Source organism: Grampus griseus (genome assembly GCF_964374135.1).
Source record: "Grampus griseus genome assembly, chromosome: 13".
Lineage (NCBI taxonomy): Eukaryota > Metazoa > Chordata > Mammalia > Artiodactyla > Delphinidae > Grampus > Grampus griseus.
Genome location: NC_139007.1, coordinates 16,566,314 through 16,588,424, shown reverse-complemented (window position 1 = coordinate 16,588,424; position 22,111 = coordinate 16,566,314). Strand labels below are relative to the sequence as shown.

Here is a 22,111-nt window from a genome sequence, read left to right as displayed (position 1 = left end):
ATTCCTTGGGTCTCCCAATCCCACCCCTCAAAACTCTCTCATGCAAATATATTCATCCAGAAGAGTTCAGGGATGTAAACTTTTATTAGGTGCTAACAGCTGCACTAAGAGCTCTACATATATCAAATCATTAAACTTCATAAGGCCTTTGTGAAGGAAGTACCGTTAATCCCATGTTAGAGGTGAGGCCTAGATGGGTTATATAACGTGCCTTAGGTCTCACAGCTAGTAAGAATGGGAGTAAACTTTTATACTCAGGCAGTTTGCCTTCAGAACCTTTGCTTTTACTGCACCCACATGTGAAATGAATAAATCTAAAAACAACACAGTGAGACACAGTAATATGAATAAGCTATAGAACTAGTAGAGAAGACGGGATAACTGTTGGGAAAGGGCATTCGGGAAGGCGTCACAGATTTGTGAGGAGGTGGCCTCCTCTAAGTGAGAATTGGAAGGATAATCATTACATAGGAAGAACGCAGCTGGGATCATAGCCCCTGGAGCTAATAGCATGGAAACACCCTTTAGCTGTCTACTTTTCATCTGCTGTGTACCCTGTCTTCTTTTGGGAAACTACTTGTCACTGTGCTTCAACCACAGGACTCTAATGAGGGTTGTCAATCATGATACCCTTGAGTCCTCACCTAATCTGAGCCAATATCAGGGTACATCGGGGCACCTGGGAATTTTGCGCTTGAGGCAGAGGGCTCAGTGCTATCTTCCCTAATGGTCACACTGAGGTGTGTGTCAGAAAGCTGCTTCCAGCCAAGTGTTCGCACGTGGAAGACAGTTTGAAGTAAAAGATAATTAGGCCAAACCACAAGGTTCTAGTCATCTGTAGGCCAGCTGCACTGCTGACCTTCCTGTATTGGTGACCATTCCTGCAGAACCTGAACAGGTCTGGGCTTTGGCCCATTGCAAACATACAAGTTCTGATATTCTTTCTTCTGTCACCAGCTGAAGCAGGCACAGCACTGGCATTCCTTATCTCTAAACAACTTCAGTGGTAGCACAATGCATTTTCATTATGAAGGACAGAACGATTAATTTATTTGGAAAAAATGGCATTTGGGGAGTGTGTTGGAAGTGGTGTGGCTTAAACACTTCTGCAGTGCTCTATCTTGGCCTCATCTCAAACTCCATTCCTGATGCCTGGCCTATTCCCCTACTTCTTCTCCTCTAAATCACTGCAGTCTTCTAAAACCGTCCTTAGATTTATTTCTTGCTTTAAGCCTACTTTAGAAACTCCAGTCAGTTATTTTTTCTTAACTTTGATTTTTTTAATTAATCAAGTAAGAAAAGTGCAAATAAGAATGACAAATTCAAAATGATAGAAATTAAGAATCACCCATAACCCACCACACAGATAATCATTGTTATTGGTATATTTCTATCTCTTCTTTCTTCTATGTGTAAACACAAACAGAATTATTTTTTAAATGGCTAATTTGGGGGCTTCCCTGGTGGTGCAGTGGTTGAGAGTCTGCCTGCCGATGCAGGGGGACACGGGTTTGTGCCCCGGTCCGGGAGGATCCCACATGCTGCGGAGCGGCTGGGCCCGTGAGCCATGGCCACTGAGCCTGCGCGTCCGGAGCCTGTGCTCTGCAACGGGAGAGGCTACAACAGTGAGAGGCCCGCGTACCACACAAAAAAATAAAAATAAAAAAAAAATGGCTAATTTTGATCTCTTCCTTCACCAAACACATCTACAATACGTCAAATGAAATGGAATTATACTTCATTTGTACTATTTCCTAATCATTTCAATATTCTGTCCTGCAAATTACCAGTGTCTTTGAAGGCACCTGATTTTCCAGGAAAATGGGGAGCAATTCCACATCCCTTGGCTTACAACGTTCTTTCTTTCCCACTTCATCTGGTTATCTCCTACTCATTCTTCCAGTCTTAGTTCAACTTCTTTGGGAAGTTAGATTAAATTTATCATAGTATTATTTGCAGTTCTTGTAAAAGTTGCAAATTCTTTTCTTTTTTATAGATTTATTTATTTTTATTTATCTTTGGCTGCGTTGGGTCTTCGTTGCTGCATGCAGGCTTTCTCTAGTTGCGGCAAGCAGGGGCTACTCTTCGTTGTGGTGCGGGGGCTTTTCATTGCGGTGGCTTCTCTTGTTGCGGAGCACGGGCTCTAGGTGCGCGGGCTTCAGTAGTTGTGGTACGCGGGCTCAGTAGTTATGGCTCGCGGTCTCTAGGCGCGTGGGCTTTAGTAGTTGTGGCGCCTGGACTTAGTTGCTCCGCGGCATGCGGGATCCTCCCAGACTAGGGCTCGAACCCTTGTTCCCTGCATTGGCAGGCGGATTCTTAACCACTGCGCCACCAGGGAAGTCCCGAAAATTATTATGTGGGGGATTATCTGGGTGTATAAGTGTTTTGTTCACTATTGGATCCCTATGGCTTACCACAAGTGCCTGACACTGGCTATTGTTAAAATGAATGGAATAATTGGAATGGAATTGGAATAATTCTGCTGCTAAGGAAATACTTATTTATAAAAAGTAACATCTACCATTTAGGAAGTGTTACTATGTGCTAGGCACTCTAAGTGTGATATATCTCTATATAATTACATTTTCACAACCATAAAATGCATTATTGCTCCTGTTTTACAAATGAGGAAACTGAGGCTTCAAAAAAGCAAATTAACTTGTCCAGACACTGATAAAAAGATTTGACCTTAGGTCAATGCATTCATTTACATTATTGACTTTGCCATTGCTAGCTTCTTTGTGCACGAATATAAAAGTCATCGTACACAGCTTATTTTCAAAATCACTCAATTTTAACATTACAAAATAGTTTTTGTTACACGTCAAAGAAGGAAGTAGGGCACTTAGAATAAGGGCCAAAGAGACAGAACACTGTACTGGGAGGGGCAGCAGCAGAGCTATTCTCCTTTCCCCTTCACTAACGAGCTGTGTGGCTTTGGGCTTCCGCAAGGCAGGCTCCAGAAAGAGTGAAGCTGAATGGGCAGCCCTTAAGACGACGTCTTATTGCTAACTCCGTCGCTCTATAGGTGGAGACTAAGTGACTTGCATAATTGACCACGTGGCAGAGCTGCACAGACACCTCCTGACTCCTAGTGTTGTTTGTTCTGAGTTACAGTAACCCTCCCTGAACAAACATTTACTGGGAGCCTACTGTTTCAGGCCTTACCAGGCAGGATGTTTCCCTTTCGCTATCCTAGTATCGATTATTGGCTACTTGCTGTCCTCCCTAATTTTTTTCACTCGACCATTTTTAAAACGGTCCTTGGAGGCAGAGTTAAGGGGTAAAAAGCGTAGTACGAGCCTGGCATCAGGCACTGAGTAGCGTGACCTGGTGAGTGGCTTGGCCCGGCTCGGCGGCTGGCCCCAAACAGTGATCTAAGAAGGTAGTGACGCCTTCTGACCCAGGGAATGACCCCGGAAAAACCGGGGGTGGGAGCGGCCGGGGAGAGGCGAGGCTGAGACTCTTTGAGACGACGCCCTGGGCTTTCCTTTGACCCCACTGGTAGGGCGACGGGAGGAAACTCTCTTAGGTGCAAGATGCCTACGCCTGTGGTTTCTGCTGCGTGGTGACCAAGGCATCCGTCCAGGTCCCCAGAACTCAGTCTCTCCACCCGGGTTTATCCAGGATTCCAAGTCTCTAGTTGCGGGGAGAGGGAGGTTTCTCCTTGGGCGACTGCTGACCCCGTGGTGGAGGGACATTTCCACCACCCCCCGTTGGCCTAGAGTCCTCGGCCGCGGCCTTTCCCTGCCCCCGGCTACTGCTGGCTGCCCTAAGGCCGGAGGAGTCAAGTTCCTTTAGGGTGCCAAGGAAAGACCATAATTTAGGCGCTGCCACGCGAGGCCTTTTGGGCAGACACCAGCCAATCCTCCACAGGCATACACGAGCCGCAGCCAATCAGCGCCCGCCTTATTCCTGGGTCCCGCCTGTGCCGGCCCTTCCTCCCTGCCCCTTCTCTAGACGTCTGTAGACGCGGCGGCTGTTGCTGCAGCCGCTTCCGGAGCTGACCCGGGCCTGGGGACCGGCCTCCACTGGCGCCCTTCGTTTTCTTCTGCTACCTTCACTGAGGATGAGTCCCTGCGCGACCGTGTGCCCACCCCGCGGAGACCACCGGAGCATTTTCATCTAGCGACTGGTGAGGGAGGGCTCGGCGCGGCCCGACCGTGCGGAACGGGCAGAGGCAACGGCGTCCCTTGAGTCGTGGGGCGACGGGACAGTGTTATCTTTCCGGAGGGTGCGGGTGACCGCGGGCCCCGGTGTCCCGGGTGGGCCGCGGGGAGGGGACGCAGCGGCGCCGAGGCTGTCGGGCTCAGCGAGAGGCGGCGCGGGGCCGGCCGCGGGGCCCGGGTTCCGGCGGCCGCCTCCCCGCTGCCGCCCGGAGCTAATGAATGGTCTGTGCGGGCGGCGCGCTACCTTGCGGTCCAGCCTGCCAAGCCCTCCAGCGACGTTGCGCTGCTAGTTTTTGATAGTTGTCTCGTGTCACTTCCCCTGGAGCCTTGAATTTGAAGCCATTCCTCGAGGCGCCCACGTCTCTTACCCCATTCGTGGCGTCACAGAAGTTTTAGTTAAGTCTGGGGAGGCTAACGATGAAGTACAGTGTGAATCTACCTGTTATGTGAAAAGGGACCTGTTCTTTCTTGGGGGGATGGGGGGACACAGGATAGAGGCCTTTTGTTCTTGTATCATGTTGCCGATTTCTAAAAAGTTTTAGTTCATCAGCGAAACAAGTAACCCAGGGTATCCGTGACTCTGGATTTCCAACGTAGGTGGTAAAACTTAAAGGGTGTTAGCCGGACAGGATATTTTTCAGGAAGCAGAGATTGATGTAGCATCTTTTTTTTTTTTTTTCTCATGCCTGGAAGTAGGGCGTTTGAAAGTCGAGATTTATCAAAAGTACTAAAAGAATGTGACTTTTATGAGTGGTAGTGTTTCTATGCCCATGTTGTGCGAATTCACGTCCTTCCATAGCTCCTTGATCTTTTCACTGCCCTTTTTATTTTAAATTCCTTGAATTTTTTTTATAGGTTTTAGAAACTAATATAGGGCAGATAAGGGCAGAAAGAGATGTTTTCTAAAAAGAATTAGAGTATAGATATTTGCTGAAAGTACAGATATTTAGTCAAAGCGGTTTACTTCAAGGAATTTAAAAAATGGTTTTCCATTTAAAAATTTTTAAAAAACTTGTGTCCAGGCAGACGTAGAGAATGGACTTGAGGACACGGGGAGGGGGAAAGGTAAGCTGGGACGAAGTGAGAGAGTGACATGGACATATATACACTACCAAATGTAAAATAGATAGCTAGTGGGAAGGAGTCACATAGCACAGTACTTTGCGACCACCTAGAGGGATGGGATAAGGAGGGTGGGAGGGAGATGCAAGAGGGAGGGCATATGGGGATATACGTATGCACATACGTGTGCATATAGCTGATTCACTTTGTTATACAGCAGAAACTAACACAACATTGTAACGCAATTATAGTCCAATAAAGATGTTAAAAAAAACAACTTTTGTCCAGGGCTTTCAGTATGCTAAATTCTACATTATGCTTCAGAACCATAAAGTTCAATAGACCATATTGCATAGGAGCTCAGTGTTACTTGGTTAATTATTATAAATGATGTCAAAGTTAGTTTATTATCTTCTTTCTTTCTTTTTTTTTTATCGTCTTTTGGCCGTGCCATGTGGCATGCGGTATCTTAGTTCCCCTACCAGGGATCGAACCCGCACCCCCTGCCGTGGAAGTGCAGAGTCTTAACCACTGGACTGCCAGGGAAGTCCCTTTATTATCATTAATAGGGCAGTAATTCTTTGCCACCTCCAGAGATGTGCTTGCCCCCTAGAATTTGGGGAATTGTTCAATTGTGAAGCTGGGTTTTGCACTAATAAAATATTGAAGTTTCTATCCTTTGTACCCAGAGAATAATTGAGAAAACAGAATAAAATAAAATACAGTATTGATAAAGCTAAATTATTAATTTCCTAAAGTAGTAAGTCTTGATGTTTTAAAATTATGTGAACTCTTTTCAGGGCTTACAGAAGGAATTAAAAATTTTTTTAATTCATCAATTATGAGTCGCTATAATTTGTAGCTTTGTGACAGTTAATATAGATACAAGTTTTTAAGGAAGGTATTTTGATTTTAGAGAGCTCTTTAAAAATTTAAGCCTACTTGTTGAATACATATTATATTTAGTGACAAATGTGAGTAAGTATGGCATTCTCTTCCCTGCCTTAAGGAGCTTTATGTGTAGTCAAGGTCCACACTTTTACAAGGCATGTTGTCATCACTTTGCAGATGAAGAAATTGAGGATTAGGAAGATTAAGCTACTTGACCAAGGTTTTAGATAATAGGAACCCAATTCCTAGTTAATACATACAGGGCAATACAGGGTGGAAAGAGGATTAAATTAGTTCATTTATGTACAGCACTACGCTTGTCCATGTGAAAGTTCAAAAGATGGTAGATGTAATGTTTGTAAGCCATGGATAAGTTGGCAGCCCTGTAAAGGTTTGGGTAAAAACATTCCAAGCAGAAAGGGCTTTGATATAGTTATTCTGTTTTTTTGATCAATATATTATATCACTATGTTCCTTTCCTTCGTAACATTTCTTGGGTGCTTACATGTGCATGAATTGTCTCATTTATTTTTCAGAACAACTCAGGAGATAAATAGTTTTTATTCCCTTTTTACAAGTGAGAGAATTGAAGCTTAGGCAGCTGTTATGTGCCCAGGGTCATTTAGTTAGTGGTTACTAGCTCAGTGTTCTGAATTCACAGTCTGAACTTTGTGTGCTACGTGGTTGCCAAGTCTAACTGGCATCCTCTTCCTGAGATCACAAGGCTATTAACACATGAAATATAGATATTGGTCCATTTTGGTCTTGGATATGTGAGAGAATAGCATGATCAGATTTGTGTTTTTGGAAGATAACTGAACTCTTCACCAAGGTTAAATAGGATTGTGAGCCATTGTTGAGGGCTCAACCTCTACTGGCTGGCACCTTTGTGGTGGACCGGCCTGCAAGGTTAACAATCACCTGTGTAGCTAGCTACACTCTTCCACCTCAATTTCTCATCAACACTTTGTATTCATCACATATAAAGCAAAAATTTTCTCCTTTAATTTCTATTTGTTCCTTTTGTTTTCAGTTTGTTTTATTTTTCTAATTTACGAAGTATTTACCCTTTACTCTTCTTCTTGGCTGCTCTATCTGTAGTCAAGCCAGAAACCTAGGAGTTGACCACATCTTGTCAACTCAAGGCCCTAAATATGTTTCTGAATTGCTCACTTTCATTATCCCTGAAGAAAGGCACATAAGGCTGTCTATAATCTAGTTCATCCCTGTGTATATATTAGGTCATATGCATTTCTGTCTTCTGAATTACTTAGAATTTTCAGAATGGATCAAGGTGATTTTAGTGCTTTTATATTTACTGTTACTTCTGCCTCAAATGCCCACTGGCCCTGAATTTATCAGGCAAACACATACTCATCTCCTTTGAGGAATCTTCCCTTTATCCCTCTTGTTGACTCCCCATTCCTATGAGTCACTTGTTATATCTTTATCATAGGTTTTAATCATGATATATTTTTAGTACTTGCTTAAATAAAAATCATTCTCCTCTACCAAACTGTGCCCCACTGATGGTGGAGACTGCGTAATAGATAATAAATCTCGTTCAGTCAATACAGTTGTCAAATGAGCTATATTTTCACTTAAATATTGTCCATGAGTCTGTACTAGAATATCTAGAATGTTTAAGTCCTACGTATTTTTGTTTTCGCAGTACCTTGTGACCTGCAGATGCACTGAAGAGGCAGCATAGTGTTGTAGAAATAGCTTGGACTTTACTGTGAGATAGATCTGTGTTTGAATTATAACTCCTCTTTTACTGATAATGTGATTTGGGTGGCTTACTTAACCTCTTTGATGTAAAATATCACATCATGTAAAATATCCCATGCTTAATAAGTATTTGCTTTCTTTGCCTTCAATAAGCATTTGTTGAAAGCATGAATAAGATTAACGCTAGGCATTGGGCCAGGAATTTAGGAAAGATGTGAGGGCAGGAGACAGATTTGAGGATTATGAGCACAGGTTAAAGTTAACATGAAGAGATTGAAATTACGCAGGGTGCGTATGAATTAGAGAGGAAAAGAAGACTGAAGGTGGAACATTGAGAGAAGCCTAATATTTGAAGGTCAGGGGAAGGGAAAATGCCCTTGGAAGAAGTGGTAGGAGAGAGATCCCATGCATAAATGCTTCAGTGGTTCCCTATGCTTTCAGTACTCCTTTCTAGATTCCTTACGAGAATGTCGTGGTCATGACTCGAAAGCAGAGAAGTCAAGTAACATTACCAAAAGTACTTGGCAGTTTGGAGGTCATTGGTAACCTTAGTATGTGTGGTTTCATAGGAGAAGAATGCTTGGAAACTAGTAGCAGAGACATTGAAGCCCAAACATGAACTTCGGAATAAAAATTTCTTATCTTTTTGTTACTGAAGAAATGATAGTAATAAAAGCTGCTATTTGTTTTTTTTTTTTGCGGTACGCGGGCCTCTCACTGTTGTGGCCTTTCCCGTTGCGGAGCATAGGCTCCGGACACACAGTCTCAGCGGCCGTGGCTCACGGGCCCAGCTGCTCCGCGGCATGTGGGATCTTCCTGGACCGGGGCACAAACCCGTGTCCCCTGCATCGGCAGGTGGACTCTCAACAGCTGCACCACCAGGGAAGCCCCAGAACTGCTATTTGTTGAATGTACATTTGGTAGCAGGTACCATGATAAGCAGCTTTATTTATCATTACGGTAACCCTTTGAGGTTGGTGGCATTGTCTCCATTTTCAGAAGAAGAAATGAAGCCTTGGAGACATTATGTAATTTGTAGAGTTATGTAATTGGTAACAGCTGGCATTGCTATATTTGAATCCAAGTATGTAGGATTCTAAGAAATGTTAGCTCTTAGTCACTTAGTCCCTTCATAATTTATGTTCATAGTACTCTGTGCCTCTCTCATTATATATTATAGTATAGTATCACTTTTGTTTATATTTAATATTCTTTTTTCCCTTTTAAGTGTTTAAATTATGTATAGTAACAAATTGGGGAATTCTTTTCTCTTGTATCTTAATTATATCCTGTAGGGTTTGAGTTATTCACATAAGTAGTTCCTTTCAGGTATTAGGAAGACACTGAAAACACAAAGATGGCAAAAGTTTAGAGCCTCAAAGGGATGAAATTAACTACACGTGACTATTTTGCCATCTGTCATGTTTTCCAGTTTAAACATTTTAAACTACTTGAGGCTTTGGTACTTTTTTCTTCGTGTCAACTAACTACCAAACACTTTGCTTATTTATGTATAGTCTAGTAGAAACAGAACTGGAGCTAGAAAGGACTAGGAGTTATCTGCGTCTGTGCTATCATTTCCAGATGGGGAAATCAGAATAGTTAAGAACTAGTTAGGTTTAGGATTTCTGACTTAGTGTGGTTTGAAATGGGAGTAGAAAATACAGATTTGGAATGTTTATGGCTGGTGCACAGAAATTTTTCCTATACATATATGTAAACTTACTTGTGTCGCTCTAAATAGTTTTATAACCGTTTTTCCTCTGTCATTCAGATAAATACAGTAGTCTCTTGGTATCACCAGGGCATTGGCTCTAGGACCCCAACGGATACCAAAATCTACAGATACTCAAGTCCCTTATATAAAATGGCATAGTATTTGTATATAACCTACATATATCCTCCAGTATACTTTAAATCATCTCTAGATTACTTAGACTATCTAAATACAATGTCAGTGCTATGTAAATATGGTTGAACCTTGAACAGCATGGGTCCACTTATACTCGGATTTTCATCAGTAAATGTGTACTGCAGTACTACATGATCTGCCTTTGGTTGAAGTTGCCCACGTTGAACCGCGAATACCAGGAACCTAGTATAGGGAAAGCCAGCTGTAAGAGGGTCATTGTGTTGTTCAAGGGTCAGCTATAGTTGAAAATGCTGTGTAAATAGTTGGCCAGCATGAGGCAAATTCAAGCTTTTCTTTTTGGAACTTTCTGGAATTTTAAAATGTTTTCAGTTGAAGCTTGGTTCAGTTCATGGTTGTGGAACGTGCAGATATGGAGGACCGACTGTGTTTTTTTAATAAATTAAAATGAAAAGAAGTATTTTGTGGAACTTAATTTGATACCTTGGAGAAGAGAATTTATGTAGAATTTCTACTATAAAAGCTTTAAAATCTAGGCATTATAGATGGGTTGACTACTAATTTAAAATCCAGAGCACAAAAATATTGAAAGAAGAAGATAATTAGGAGATTATAAATAAAAAGATGATGGAGAAATGCTTAGAGTAAAGTAGTCCACTCTAGATATAAAATTTCTAATATTTTATATTGGTGGTTAGTTTTCTAACAGGAAGTGAAGAAACTGAAGGCTAGTAGCTTTTCAGGTAGTTGACAATGATATTTCATTTCTCCAGATCTGAATGGGCAAAGCAGACACATTAGCATATTGGAAGAAAGCTAGAGGCTCATGTATGATGGTTGAGTTTTCTAGACTTTCCTGTGGCCTCCCTAATCAATATATTAGCATTTATTTATATTTTTAAGATGTTTATTTTAAAATAGGTATACATATACATGGTAAAGCATTCAGAAGAGGTTAGTAGTAGTAAAAAATAAGTCTGCCTTCCATATCTGTCTCCAACCATTGGTGGTCTTCCCTAGAGCAACCACTGTTAACCATTTTCTTGTGTATTCTTCTAAACATCTTTCATGCATATTCAAGCATAAACATATATTTATATGCACATTTTCTCATACGTGGCATTACAGATACATCTAGTTTTAAGAGACATTTCACAATATATCTTGCAGATTATTTCATGTTAGAAAATATATAGCTACTTTATTCTTTTTGATACATGAATAATCTTCTGTTGAATGGACCTGCCACAACTATCTTTTAACTATTTAGGTTTTTTCCATGCAGTGATGCAATGAATGTTCTTGTACTTATGCCACTTCACACATGGATATAGTTTTACAGGATAGATTCTTGGGAGTAAAACTGAGTCAGAAGGAATGTGCATTTTACATTTTAGTAAATATTACTGAATTGCTGTCCATTAACACTGTACTGATTTATACTCACCAACAATGGAGTAGAGTTTCTATTTCTTCACAACCTTGTCAATACATAGTAATATCAACCTTTTTGATCTTTGTCATTCTGATAGATAAAAATGGTGTCTCATTATAGTTTTAATTTACATTTCTTTTGAATGATGTGAGTCTCTTTTTAAAAATCCATTTAAATCCACCACCACCCCTTTTTTTTTTGAGAAATGTCATATTCTTTGACTTTTATTCTGTTGGTCTCTTAATGATTTGTAGAGGTGATATATTAAGGAAAAATTTTCTCCTTTTTTGTCTTTAAAATTTTTTATGTATGTTTTAAATACTTGTAGTGTTTGAATACATGTAGTCAAGCATACATCTTGGTAAAAGATTACTGCTAATCACAAAGAACAGATATCTCATGTTAATGATTTTAGTGTTTTCCTGTGTATGGGAAGGTGCAAGAATCTGGTCTTCTTACCTACCTAGGAGCCGGTAGATCCAAAGCATAGAATGCTTCATCCTGTTTTTCCCATCCTGAATTTCCCTCAGGATGTACTGTCAGTGGGCGTCTGCAGTGGGTTGCAACTTAGCCTTTTGTGTTACTGGATGATGAGCTACACTCTTCTTTAATGGTTAAAGCAGATGTACAATGTGTGTTTGACAGGCCATAAGACAGGCTGTTTTAGTTAGCATAAAGTTCAAGCCAAATCATGTATAAGCCAGAATGACTTCCCCATATCTCAGTATGTGAAAATTTTTTCTATCGGTGGAAAGTTTGTTTGTTTTTAACATGGTTAGTTAAATTTATTGATATTAGCAACAATAACAGAGCAGATAATGCAAAACTGCGGCCATCTGAAAAACAATATCAAGGTGGCTTTGAAGTGCATTTCTTTTAAAAGTTACCTTTGAAATGGACAGGCGACTACAATTCCAGGGCTTGAAAAGCACTTCAAACACAGGAACAAAGTAATCTCTCTCTCCTTTCCTCCCTTCCCCCACTCCTCCCTCTCTCTCTCCTGTCAAATGACAAAATTAAAACAATTTAGTAACGACTTGGATGTCCTTTGTTCAAGGGAAAACAACGCCTGGATTGTGGGGGGGGGGGGAGTCAGTGCTCACTGGCGGTGAAGCAATCTTCCAAGGAATTTTGGGCAAGAGAGACTTACAGAATGTTAGAAGAGGTAGCTCTGAAGCAGGGTGCGCTTGGCTAGGAGGTTGGGGATTTCCTAATAAGGCGTGCAGGTCCTGTTTTCTAGAGTGAGGTGAACTCGCTAAAGCGGAGTTGGAGGATTAATTGTTGTTAGGTTTCCTTGACAGGTGTGTCCTATAGGTGCAGACTGACAGGTTTAGATTTGTGCTGTGGGTGAGGCCACTGGGGTGGCCTCCATTTTGGGGGTCCTGATTAAATGCATTAACTTAATCACTCCACATGAACATGTCTACTTGTAATGTCTGGATTCTGAAATAAAGTGTGAGTGAAGTCAAATAACTTAGACATACCACGGATGTGAGAGTCCTTTGACCCTTCCAGTTACCTGTATGGTAACATTTGTAGAATCCGGGCAGACAGGCCGAGGGTTGCTGCCAAGTGGATCCACTTCCCTTTCTTCCTCAACTTACTCGTGTGGAGGTGGATGGAGCCACCTTTCAGTCAGGCTGTGGCCGAGCAGAACTAACCTCCCTTATCAGAACTGGGAGAGGAGGTCGAGCTTTTGTCAGTGAAGCTCTAACCTTGCCACACATTCCATAGGGAGAAAATATCACAGGAAGGAGGAGTGACTGTCCTATCCGTGAGAAGTTGGTAGGCTCATTTGTTTGCTTGTTTGTTTTTGAAATAGGAATTAGGGGCACTTAAATATGGAGGTAATTGTACTGTAAAATACTTGAGCAAGAGATAGATTGTGTAGTTTTTACTCTGTCTTTCTCCTTCTCTTCTAGGTCCCACTTGCAATCATGGATATTTGAAAGGAGTGGACAGTGTGGAGGGGGAGCTCCCCTCCTCCTCCCCGTGGTGCTTGACCCCAGGAATAATTTATAAACTGTGGAAAGCTTTTTTTTAAATAAAGAACTTGTGTTTGATATAAACTTGATAGGGCTATTTATAATTTTTGGATTTAAGTGCCAAAATACATTGTACAGATCTATATAGTTTTATACTGTTGCCATGAGGATTTAAATTATAATCCTAAACAGGCCATTTATTCTCTATAAATCTTTCTGAATAGCACCTTTGTGTCCTGGCTTTTTCATTTTTTAAAATCATCTGACTGTTCAGAAGAAGTAAGCTGCATTAAAACAATTAGGATGAATTCTTCCATCCCTGACTGCACATCAAAATGTCGATCCCTGAAGCATGCTTTGGATGTCCTTTCTGTGGTAACAAAGGGGAGTGAAAACCAGATTAAGGCCTTTCTCTCCAGTCATTGTTACAATGCTGCAACTATCAAGGATGCCTTTGGCAGAAATGCCCTCCACCTTGTTTCCTCCTGTGGAAAGAAAGGAGTGTTAGATTGGCTTATTGAGAAAGGAGTGGATCCATTGGTGAAAGACAAGGAGTCAGGATGGACAGCTTTGCATAGAAGCGTTTTTTATGGACATATTGATTGTGTTTGGTCTCTATTGAAGGTAAGTGTCATTTGTTTATTTAAAACTATTTGGTCTGGCATGTATTTTTCTTAATCTTTTTCATATATTCCATTTACTTTCCAAAAGAGATTTGAGTTCTTATCAGTTGTTTGATATCTTTTACTATTATAACTCATCTTTAGAATTCAAATCTCATATATCCTTTTAATTTAAACCTTTTATGATGTAAAATTTTAAACATATACCAAAGTTTACAATGTATCATGAACTGTTGGCCAATTTTGTGTTATGTATGTCTCCACTGACTTTCTCCACCCCATGTTATTTTGAAGTGAATCCCACTTTGTCATTTACTCAGTACTATGTATCTTTTAGTATTTTTAAGAAATACAGTTTCCTTTTGTATAACTATGTTATTATCTACTTTAAAAGGGCACTGGTTATTTAAATCACTTAGGGACTATGTTTTGAGTCGTGTGTTTATTTCTTGTTTGGCTAGGATAAAGTTTTTATAGTTCTTTAAAAAAATAATTAGAATCAGGGCTTCCCTGGTGGCACAGTGGTTAAGAATCTGCCTGCCAATGCAGGGGACACAAGTTCAATCCCTGGTCTGGGAAGATCCCACATGCCGCGGAGCATCTAGGCCCATGCGCCACAACTACTGAAGCCCGCGCGCCTAGAGCCCACATGCCACAACTACTGAAGCCCACACACCTAGAGCCAGCGCACCGCAACGAAGAGTAGCCCCCGCTCGCCGCAACTAGAGAATGCCCGCGCGCAGCAACGAAGACCCAGCACAGCCAAAAATAAAATAAATAAAATAAATTTATTAAAAAAAAACTACCTCTAAAAAAAATAATTCGAATCAGTTTATTTTAAATTTCCCATCAAGTAGATTAAGATTAAATCTAGGTTTGTTGTACTGTTTAGCCAAATAATATGAAGTGTTTTGGTATATACCCTGATGGATGTCATTTCACTAATGAATGCAAATTAAAAACTGTTAGAAGTCATGAGTTTTATATTGAACAATTAGCTTGTGTATAGGCATTTAGTCATGTTTGTGGAGGACCAGAGAAGAACAAAGCAGTTCCTGTCCTCAAGGCACTTGTGGTCACATTAGGGCATTAGGGTGCTTATCTTCAGTGTCTTTATCTCTGGTGTCTGTTTTTTGTTTTAAATTTTATTTATTGGTTGATTGATTGATTGGCTGCATTGGGTGCACGGGCTTTCTCTAGTTGCGGTGAGCGGGGACTACTCTTCATTGCGGTGCACGGGCTTCTCATTGCAGTGGCTTCTCGTTGTGGATCACAGGCTCTAGGTGTGTGGGCTTCAGTAGTTGTGGCTCACAGGCTCTAGAGTGCAGGCTCAGTAGCTGTGGCGCACGGGCCTAGTTCCTCCGTGGCGTGTGGGATCTTCCCAGACCAGGAGCGCAGGCTCAGTAACTGTGGCGCACGGGCCTAGTTACTCCCGTGGCATGTGGGATCTTCCTGGGCCAGGGCTCGAACCCGTGCCCCGTGCATTGGCAGGCAGATTCTTAACCACTGTGCCACCAGGGAAGTCCTGGTGTCTGTTTTTGACTTCAGAAAAATTGTTTACATAGTGGTCTTTAGGTGGTAACATTTACTGATCAAAATAATTTTCAGTATGTGTTAATAGCAAAATATCCTTTTTTGGAGCTAAACTATCTAGGTTTACTACTTACTGAGTCCTCTTGGATGAGTTACTAAATCTTGAACCTCAGTTTCATCTATAAAAAGAGGATAATAGTGGTACCTTCCTTATTTTTTTCCCCCCCAGGGAGTTTCAGTGAAGAAAATCTTTTCTTAAGTTTATTAATAGTACTGTTAATTCCTCTTATATGTAAAACCTTTGGGTATCAGTTTAATTTGCCTATTGTAATCTCTTTTACAGGAAGAGCTAGGTTAGTAAGAGTTAAAGCATCTATCAGCTCTACTTCTACCCTTTCCCACCAGTTTCTGCTGGAAAATTGGATGACTGCCAATCCTTTCAAGCCTGAGAGTGTCCTTGGATTTTCTGCCATCCTAGGGGTTGCCATTCTGGTGTTAGGATTGGGGGCTTCCGTTTGAAATAGGTTCTGGTCTGAATTTTGGACCTTCCCTCCCTTTGGGTTTCATTTCCCTTTAGAAATCCTCAATCATCCTCGCCACCTTGGCTAGAAGAAGCCAGGAAATGGTGCCTTGGGCCACCTTGCTCTTGGCTTGACTGTCATCATCATCAGAGTCCTTCTGATCCGTGATAGACACTTAACGGGGATGCTTCCCGCTGAAAAAAATATTCCCACAGAAACCTCTTTCATCCATTTAGTATTCGCATGTTGCTGTAAGCCATCTGCATTTTTTTAGCACAGACTTCTTTCCCCTTTTAACACTCCTTTAATTGGAAGGGCTGCAATGATGGGGTGTTCATGTCAGTTCCACTTCTGGTGATAGCTCTATAGCATTTAAGGTGTTACAGACTAGCAAGAAGAGACTATACAGAAAAACACATTTTAAATGAATTACATTTGATAAAAACTTTATAGGTATGAAATTTTAAAATTAAGTGCTAAAATTGTACAATAAATAAACACCCATGCTATCAGTTCCTGATTGCCAAAGATGAAAAACCTCAGCAGAAACTTCTTGTCTGCCAAAAGCCAGAGTAGAAACAGCATATCTTATGCAGCTTTTCATTACCTTCTTGATTCCGTGACAGGAGGCATGTTTATGTTTGTAGGGTCCTGCTGTGTCTGTTACCTCTATACCGGTTTTCTTTAATTTTGGTGGTTTATTTATATTACTAACCTGGAAGAACTTGCTTTAATTTTTTCCATTTGTAAATGGAAAAACTCACTGAATCATGAGATTGTGTGGATTAAGTGATAATACTGTTTGTAAAGTATTTGGAATACATTTTTTTCTTTTTTTTAGTGCCTAATGTGTATTAGGCAACGATCTAAGTGCTAGGAATATTGTAATGGGAAAAAAAAAGAATCCTTTGCTTGTTTGTTGATTTGTTTTTTGGTTATACTTAGGTGCTATTTAATAAGGTAGTGAATTTACCTACTATTTTGGGGATATGTAAAGAGTTGATCTTTTAATAAATGGGATAGACTAGACTACACACGGATGCTCCTACCTTTAGAGTTTAAGGTGAGCATATTAGAAAGTGTCAGAGACCACCATATGTAGGGAGCTGTAAAGGCAAAAAAGTGTGGCTAGTCCTTTATGCAGTTGGGGCTGCTTAGGATGATGCAACTGTATGTAGTCTTATTAGGGTCCAGTTGGTATATATATAATAAAGTTTAGGACAGATTTATAAAACTGATAAAGTAAACTGTCCAGGGATGCTATTTGTCAGATTCGTAGCTTGGAGCACTCTGCCCTGGAATGTACCCTTCTTACCCTTACGAAGGCGAAGCTCAGGTCTTCCCACATGGATTTATTATATCTAACTTTGAAAGTAGCAGGCAACATACACTTTTAAATTTGTTAAGATCTTAGATCACTTCTGGATTTTGTTTTATTTGTTAGCTCACTAACGAGTATTTTTGTTCATTGACAACCCTTGTGAAATCAAGTGTTATAACCATCTGGAACCATCTTGATTTTAATTTATTAAAATCCATTGTTACAAGGTAAGAGGAGATGCTCTTTCTTAAGTAACCCAAAAAGAGTATTCCAGCATGTTGTGGTTAGAGTTTAAAAACTTCATGGTTCATCTCAACCTGTAACTGCCCAGGTAAACTCTGGGTGTAGATGGATAGGCAGTGATCACTCACACGAGTTAAAATTATTGTTGAATGCCATATTAAATATCAGCAAATATTAAAAGTTATTTATGAGAAGGAGTACATTTTGTGTTTAAAAAACTGTATGTAGTAATAATATGAATTGAACATTGCTCTATTTCTCCCCTCCTCCAGTTATATTTTAAAAACAGTAAATAATGGTGCTAGGGATAGGGTGTGCTAACTGCCTTAAATAAATGGGACAGAGAATGTTCTGTTTCATGTTTGAATTCTGGAGATATAAAACTACAGATTACTTTAAATTCATTCTTAAAACACACACACACGTGCATTCTCAGGGTTTTTTTTCCGATACAATCTAACTATAAGTGGTAAGAGACAATGCTCTGAAAATTTAAGTAGAAAATTTTAAGTGGAAAAATATATATCACACAAGTAGAAATAAAAGAATATAATTGTCTTCATGTCAGTAATAGACGTAAATGGAATTCAAGGCAAAAAGGTGGAGCATAGGTGATCACATTATATACAGTAAATCCTAAAAAACATATATATAAAAAGTAAGAAGTATTCTTTGCCATTGTGTAGAAATCTTTACAGCCCTTAGCTGGATGTGGAGTTTGGCTCTTTAAATACGGGAAAAAAAGCACGTGTGTGTACATACACACATAGACCCAGACCAAAAGTTAGGGCCTTCTCAGTAACTGACCTGACTTACCACGGAAAACTTTCATATCTATTTCATTTTGATTTGTTTTTCATTTTGATTTTAAATGTTATTTTATTTGTTCACATTTTCTGGTTCTTCTTTATTTACCCAAGAATTGGATATTCGATTTCTCTTAGTTTTCTTTTATGTGAGAAATAAATGTGTATGAGCATAGGAGATAATTGTTATTAAATGTTTATTTTTAATGTATTTATGGGTTTGATCATCTGACTTTTTGATAAATAAATTACTGATTATAGGTAAATGATTAAAAATACATACATATATATCTGTATATACACACACATATTTTTTCCTTTTTTTTTAGCATGGTGTTAGTCTGTATATTCAAGATAAAGAAGGCTTGTCAGCTTTGGATCTTGTAATGAAGGATAGACCAGCTCACGTAGTATTCAGAAATACCGGTAAGAAAATTCCACAAATATATTCCATTAAGGTACAGCTTAGAAAATTTTATTGAAATTTTATTGTTATAGAAATACCTGAGGAAATTTGTGTGGATATCTGCAAAGAACTTTTACTCTGGTATATGTTGGTTGATAACCTTGGTTTTCGTTCAGAGCACTTTGGTTTATTTTACATTTTTCAGATTCAATGTTCATTTCTGTGTATAAGAGTAAAAATACAGCCTCAAAAGGGAAGGCAGCTAGAATTGTAACTACTGTAAAGCCATTGATGTGCATTCAGAAGGTAACAGCATTTGAGCTAGAGGGGGAAAGGAAGTGATTCTTCTACCCACATGTTCCTTCTTCTCATGGCACTTATCTCCAATTTTTTTGCCCTGTGAGCTTTGGTAATGGAAATTGACTGAAAAGGAGGAGAGGTTTAAATGGGGGCACTAGTTAATTTGCATTTTAACTAGTGAGCAAGCTACGTAAGGACATGTTCTTCATTTTTATTTCTGTCTTGGACACTATATTGCAAGTTACAGTTATAATTCCATTCAAGAACTTTATAAGCCTTCCAAAATAAAAATGAAGATTTATATCATAATTAGCTGTGATTAGGTTTTATCCCAGTTTAATGGATATTGGCCCAACCTCTAGTGTGATTTTGCATCTGTCAAGAGCAAACTATTGGAAGATGATGTTTCTCTAGAAATAGGAACTAATATCATGTTTGCTTCATTTAGAACCTTTATATATTAAATGTTTTAATAACATTTTACATTTAAATAATTACATGTATTATTTTCATGGAAACTAGGTGGATATGGCGGGTGGTATTTTAATCATTTGGCAGTTAAACTTCTAAAGAAACAAGGGTAAAGTGTTAGATTGCTTACATTGGGACAGGCCTGTGCTGAATTGGATTTTCTGATTTCTATTCTTAGAGTTATATAGTAAATTATTAGATTCATAATTTAAAAGAGAGGGTTGGTAGTATCTTTCTAAATATGGTAATAAAATTAGTTTTTGTGAAGAATCATGTTTGAGGTAAACTGATTAGTGGAGTATATCTATAATTAAACTACACTGATACTTGTTTAAAATGTAAAAGAGTATAAAAACTAATTTTCATTTTAGATCCTACAGATGTCTACACTTGGGGAGATAATACAAATTTCACCCTGGGTCATGGAAGCCAGAATAGCAAACATCATCCCGAGTTGGTGGATCTGTTCTCTAGGAGTGGGGTTTATATCAAGCAGGTATGTTGAAATACAATCTGAGCACTTTTAGAGATTAAAAAGAACTTTTGTATTTGATAGCTTATCTTTTCATTTGGATTATGTTAACTTTGGTGAAGGTGCAGTAACATATTTGAATGAAGAAATTGATCAACAGAACTTTACTAATTCTTTTTAGATTTTGTTAGTCTTAATCATATTTAGACTATGTAAAATATCATAAAACTATGAGATGTTTGTGTAAGGCATGTTTAAAGTTAGAAGGCATTATACAGATATTAATTTTTAAAAGGTAGAGCTTGTGTTGATTTTCTAGTTTTTCTTTCTACTTAATTAATTAGAGTTCTTCAGATTGTTTCTCAAGTGAATTTGTTGTTGATACTCAAATGAAGTTTGTTATTAGTTTTAGGTAAGTGAACCTGAGTTCTTAAATATAAGTAATTGTAAAATTTTAATTGATAATTCTAAAGGTTTGGTCTTTGGCCTTATATCATTATTCTGGATGATTCCACTTCAGTGGATTTTGCTACTGTTGGCATACTCATCTTTCTCTGTAACTCTGTGTGTGTGTGTGTGTGTGTGTGTGTGTGTGTGTGTGTATGTGTATGTGTGTAATTTATCTGTAGCCTCAGCTTTTCTTCCTCTTGAGTTTCATTTCAGTTGTACTCCAGACATTCTTTCAAAGTTTTTAAATTTAACTGTCTGAAGTGCTAATTTTGCCATTCCTAAACTTTCTCTACTTAATTTTTAAAGCTATAAATCTCAGTTTCTGAATCCTGAAAATTACACCTCAGAATATGTCTTTTGAGTTCATCTCTGCGTGATTTTTTTTCCTGATGTAATAGTTAATGTCATTCCCCTTTTATTCCCCCAAATATTTGGATTATATATTATATGGCCACCATATTTAGGGTTCTGTAGAACACTGATTTTCACACCAAAAGTCATTAATTAATGTATCACAATTAGCAGTTTAAAAAAAATGAAATAGAAGAGTTAAACTCGAGAGAATATTAAAATTTGAGAGGCCAAGAACAGGAGCCCACATGGGAATGAGGAGTGACTAGAGAAGTAGAGAGTAGAGTGGTGTCCTGAAAGCTAGGATTCTGACTGGCCATCTACATAGACCTCGAGGGAACTTAGGATATTGAAAGGACTTGGGATGGACCAGAGTCATAAGCCTGGGGTCAGAGTTTCTAGTGAGGGTGAGGAAAGCTGTTAGAGCAGGGCTGGTTGCTCTTCCTCACCTAGTTCAGAGCCTTAGGTAGACGTCGCTAATCAGTCACAGCATACTCTTGTTCTCCCTTCGTCCCTCCCTCCCTCCCTCCGTCTTCTCTCCCCTCTCTGTTTTAAACTGAACTTGAACAGGTCCTCAGAATTCACCCATCAACAGCCACTAATGATTGATCAGAGTTGAGGCACTTAGAAAGATACCTGTTTTCCTTTTCTGACTTAGTACATGATATAGTCAGATTTCATGAGGTGAGATTTTTCAGGAGCAGAGATTTTTACACAAAAGTGAAGGAATAATAAAGATGTTAAAAAAAAAAGTGAAGGAATAATGGTGACATTAGGAAACGGGCTGATTGTACCTTCTGATCCTAAGATATATGTGCTGTAGAAGAACTGAGCATATTCCACTTGGTAGGGTTAAGGATGAAACAGTATACCCAAAGAGAAAACTACATTTCAGTTAAGGCAAGGACATGAGAGTATTTTGTGAAGGAATTAAGGATGTAAGGGATTTTTTTTTTTTTTTTTAACTACGAAAAGGAGGATTGAAACACAAGCACAGTGGATAGGTTTGAGAGGAAGGAAAGCAGTGTAAATTTCAGTAAGAAAAATGGAAGCAAGTTAATGGGAATATTTACTGAGCACCATTGAGAGCCCTGTTACTCACTGAAAAAGGGCTGATTCTGTAGTGTAGTACCAGATGAATTAACTGCCATGGAACAGAGATGATTATTATTAGCATAATATATTCCTCAGAATTAAGATGAAAATGCATGTCAGTTACCTCCTTAAAAAATTCAGAGGTTTTAAAGTTGGAGGTCTTACACTCTGGTATTGGTTGTTTTGTAGAAGTCAGAGATTATAGAATGGCATCCTAATATTGAATATAGAATTGAACAAAATGTATTACTTGTGGTTTCATGAAATAATTTTTCCCTTACAGATTGTAACTTTGTATTACACATTTGAATACAATTTTGGGTTTTATTTTTAGACTTTTTAGGCATTTGTGGTACAGCTAATAAATAAGATAGTG

General features: G+C 39.2%; 1 protein-coding gene across 5 annotated transcripts in view; it reads left to right on the top strand.

The window, feature by feature from the left end:
* Nucleotides 1–3,957: 3,957 nt before the first annotated feature.
* IBTK (inhibitor of Bruton tyrosine kinase) overlaps nucleotides 3,958–22,111 on the top strand; it is a 93,815-nt gene continuing 75,661 nt past the window's right edge. For all 5 annotated transcript variants that reach the window (XM_082669174.1, XM_082669172.1, XM_082669173.1 and 2 more), the window contains exons 1-4: nucleotides 3,958–4,135; nucleotides 13,081–13,767; nucleotides 18,520–18,616; nucleotides 19,739–19,863. In XM_082669174.1, the coding sequence (XP_082525300.1) occupies nucleotides 13,447–13,767; nucleotides 18,520–18,616; nucleotides 19,739–19,863 (543 nt within the window). In that variant the 5' untranslated portion in view covers nucleotides 3,958–4,135; nucleotides 13,081–13,446. The remainder of the gene's footprint in view (nucleotides 4,136–13,080; nucleotides 13,768–18,519; nucleotides 18,617–19,738; nucleotides 19,864–22,111) is intronic.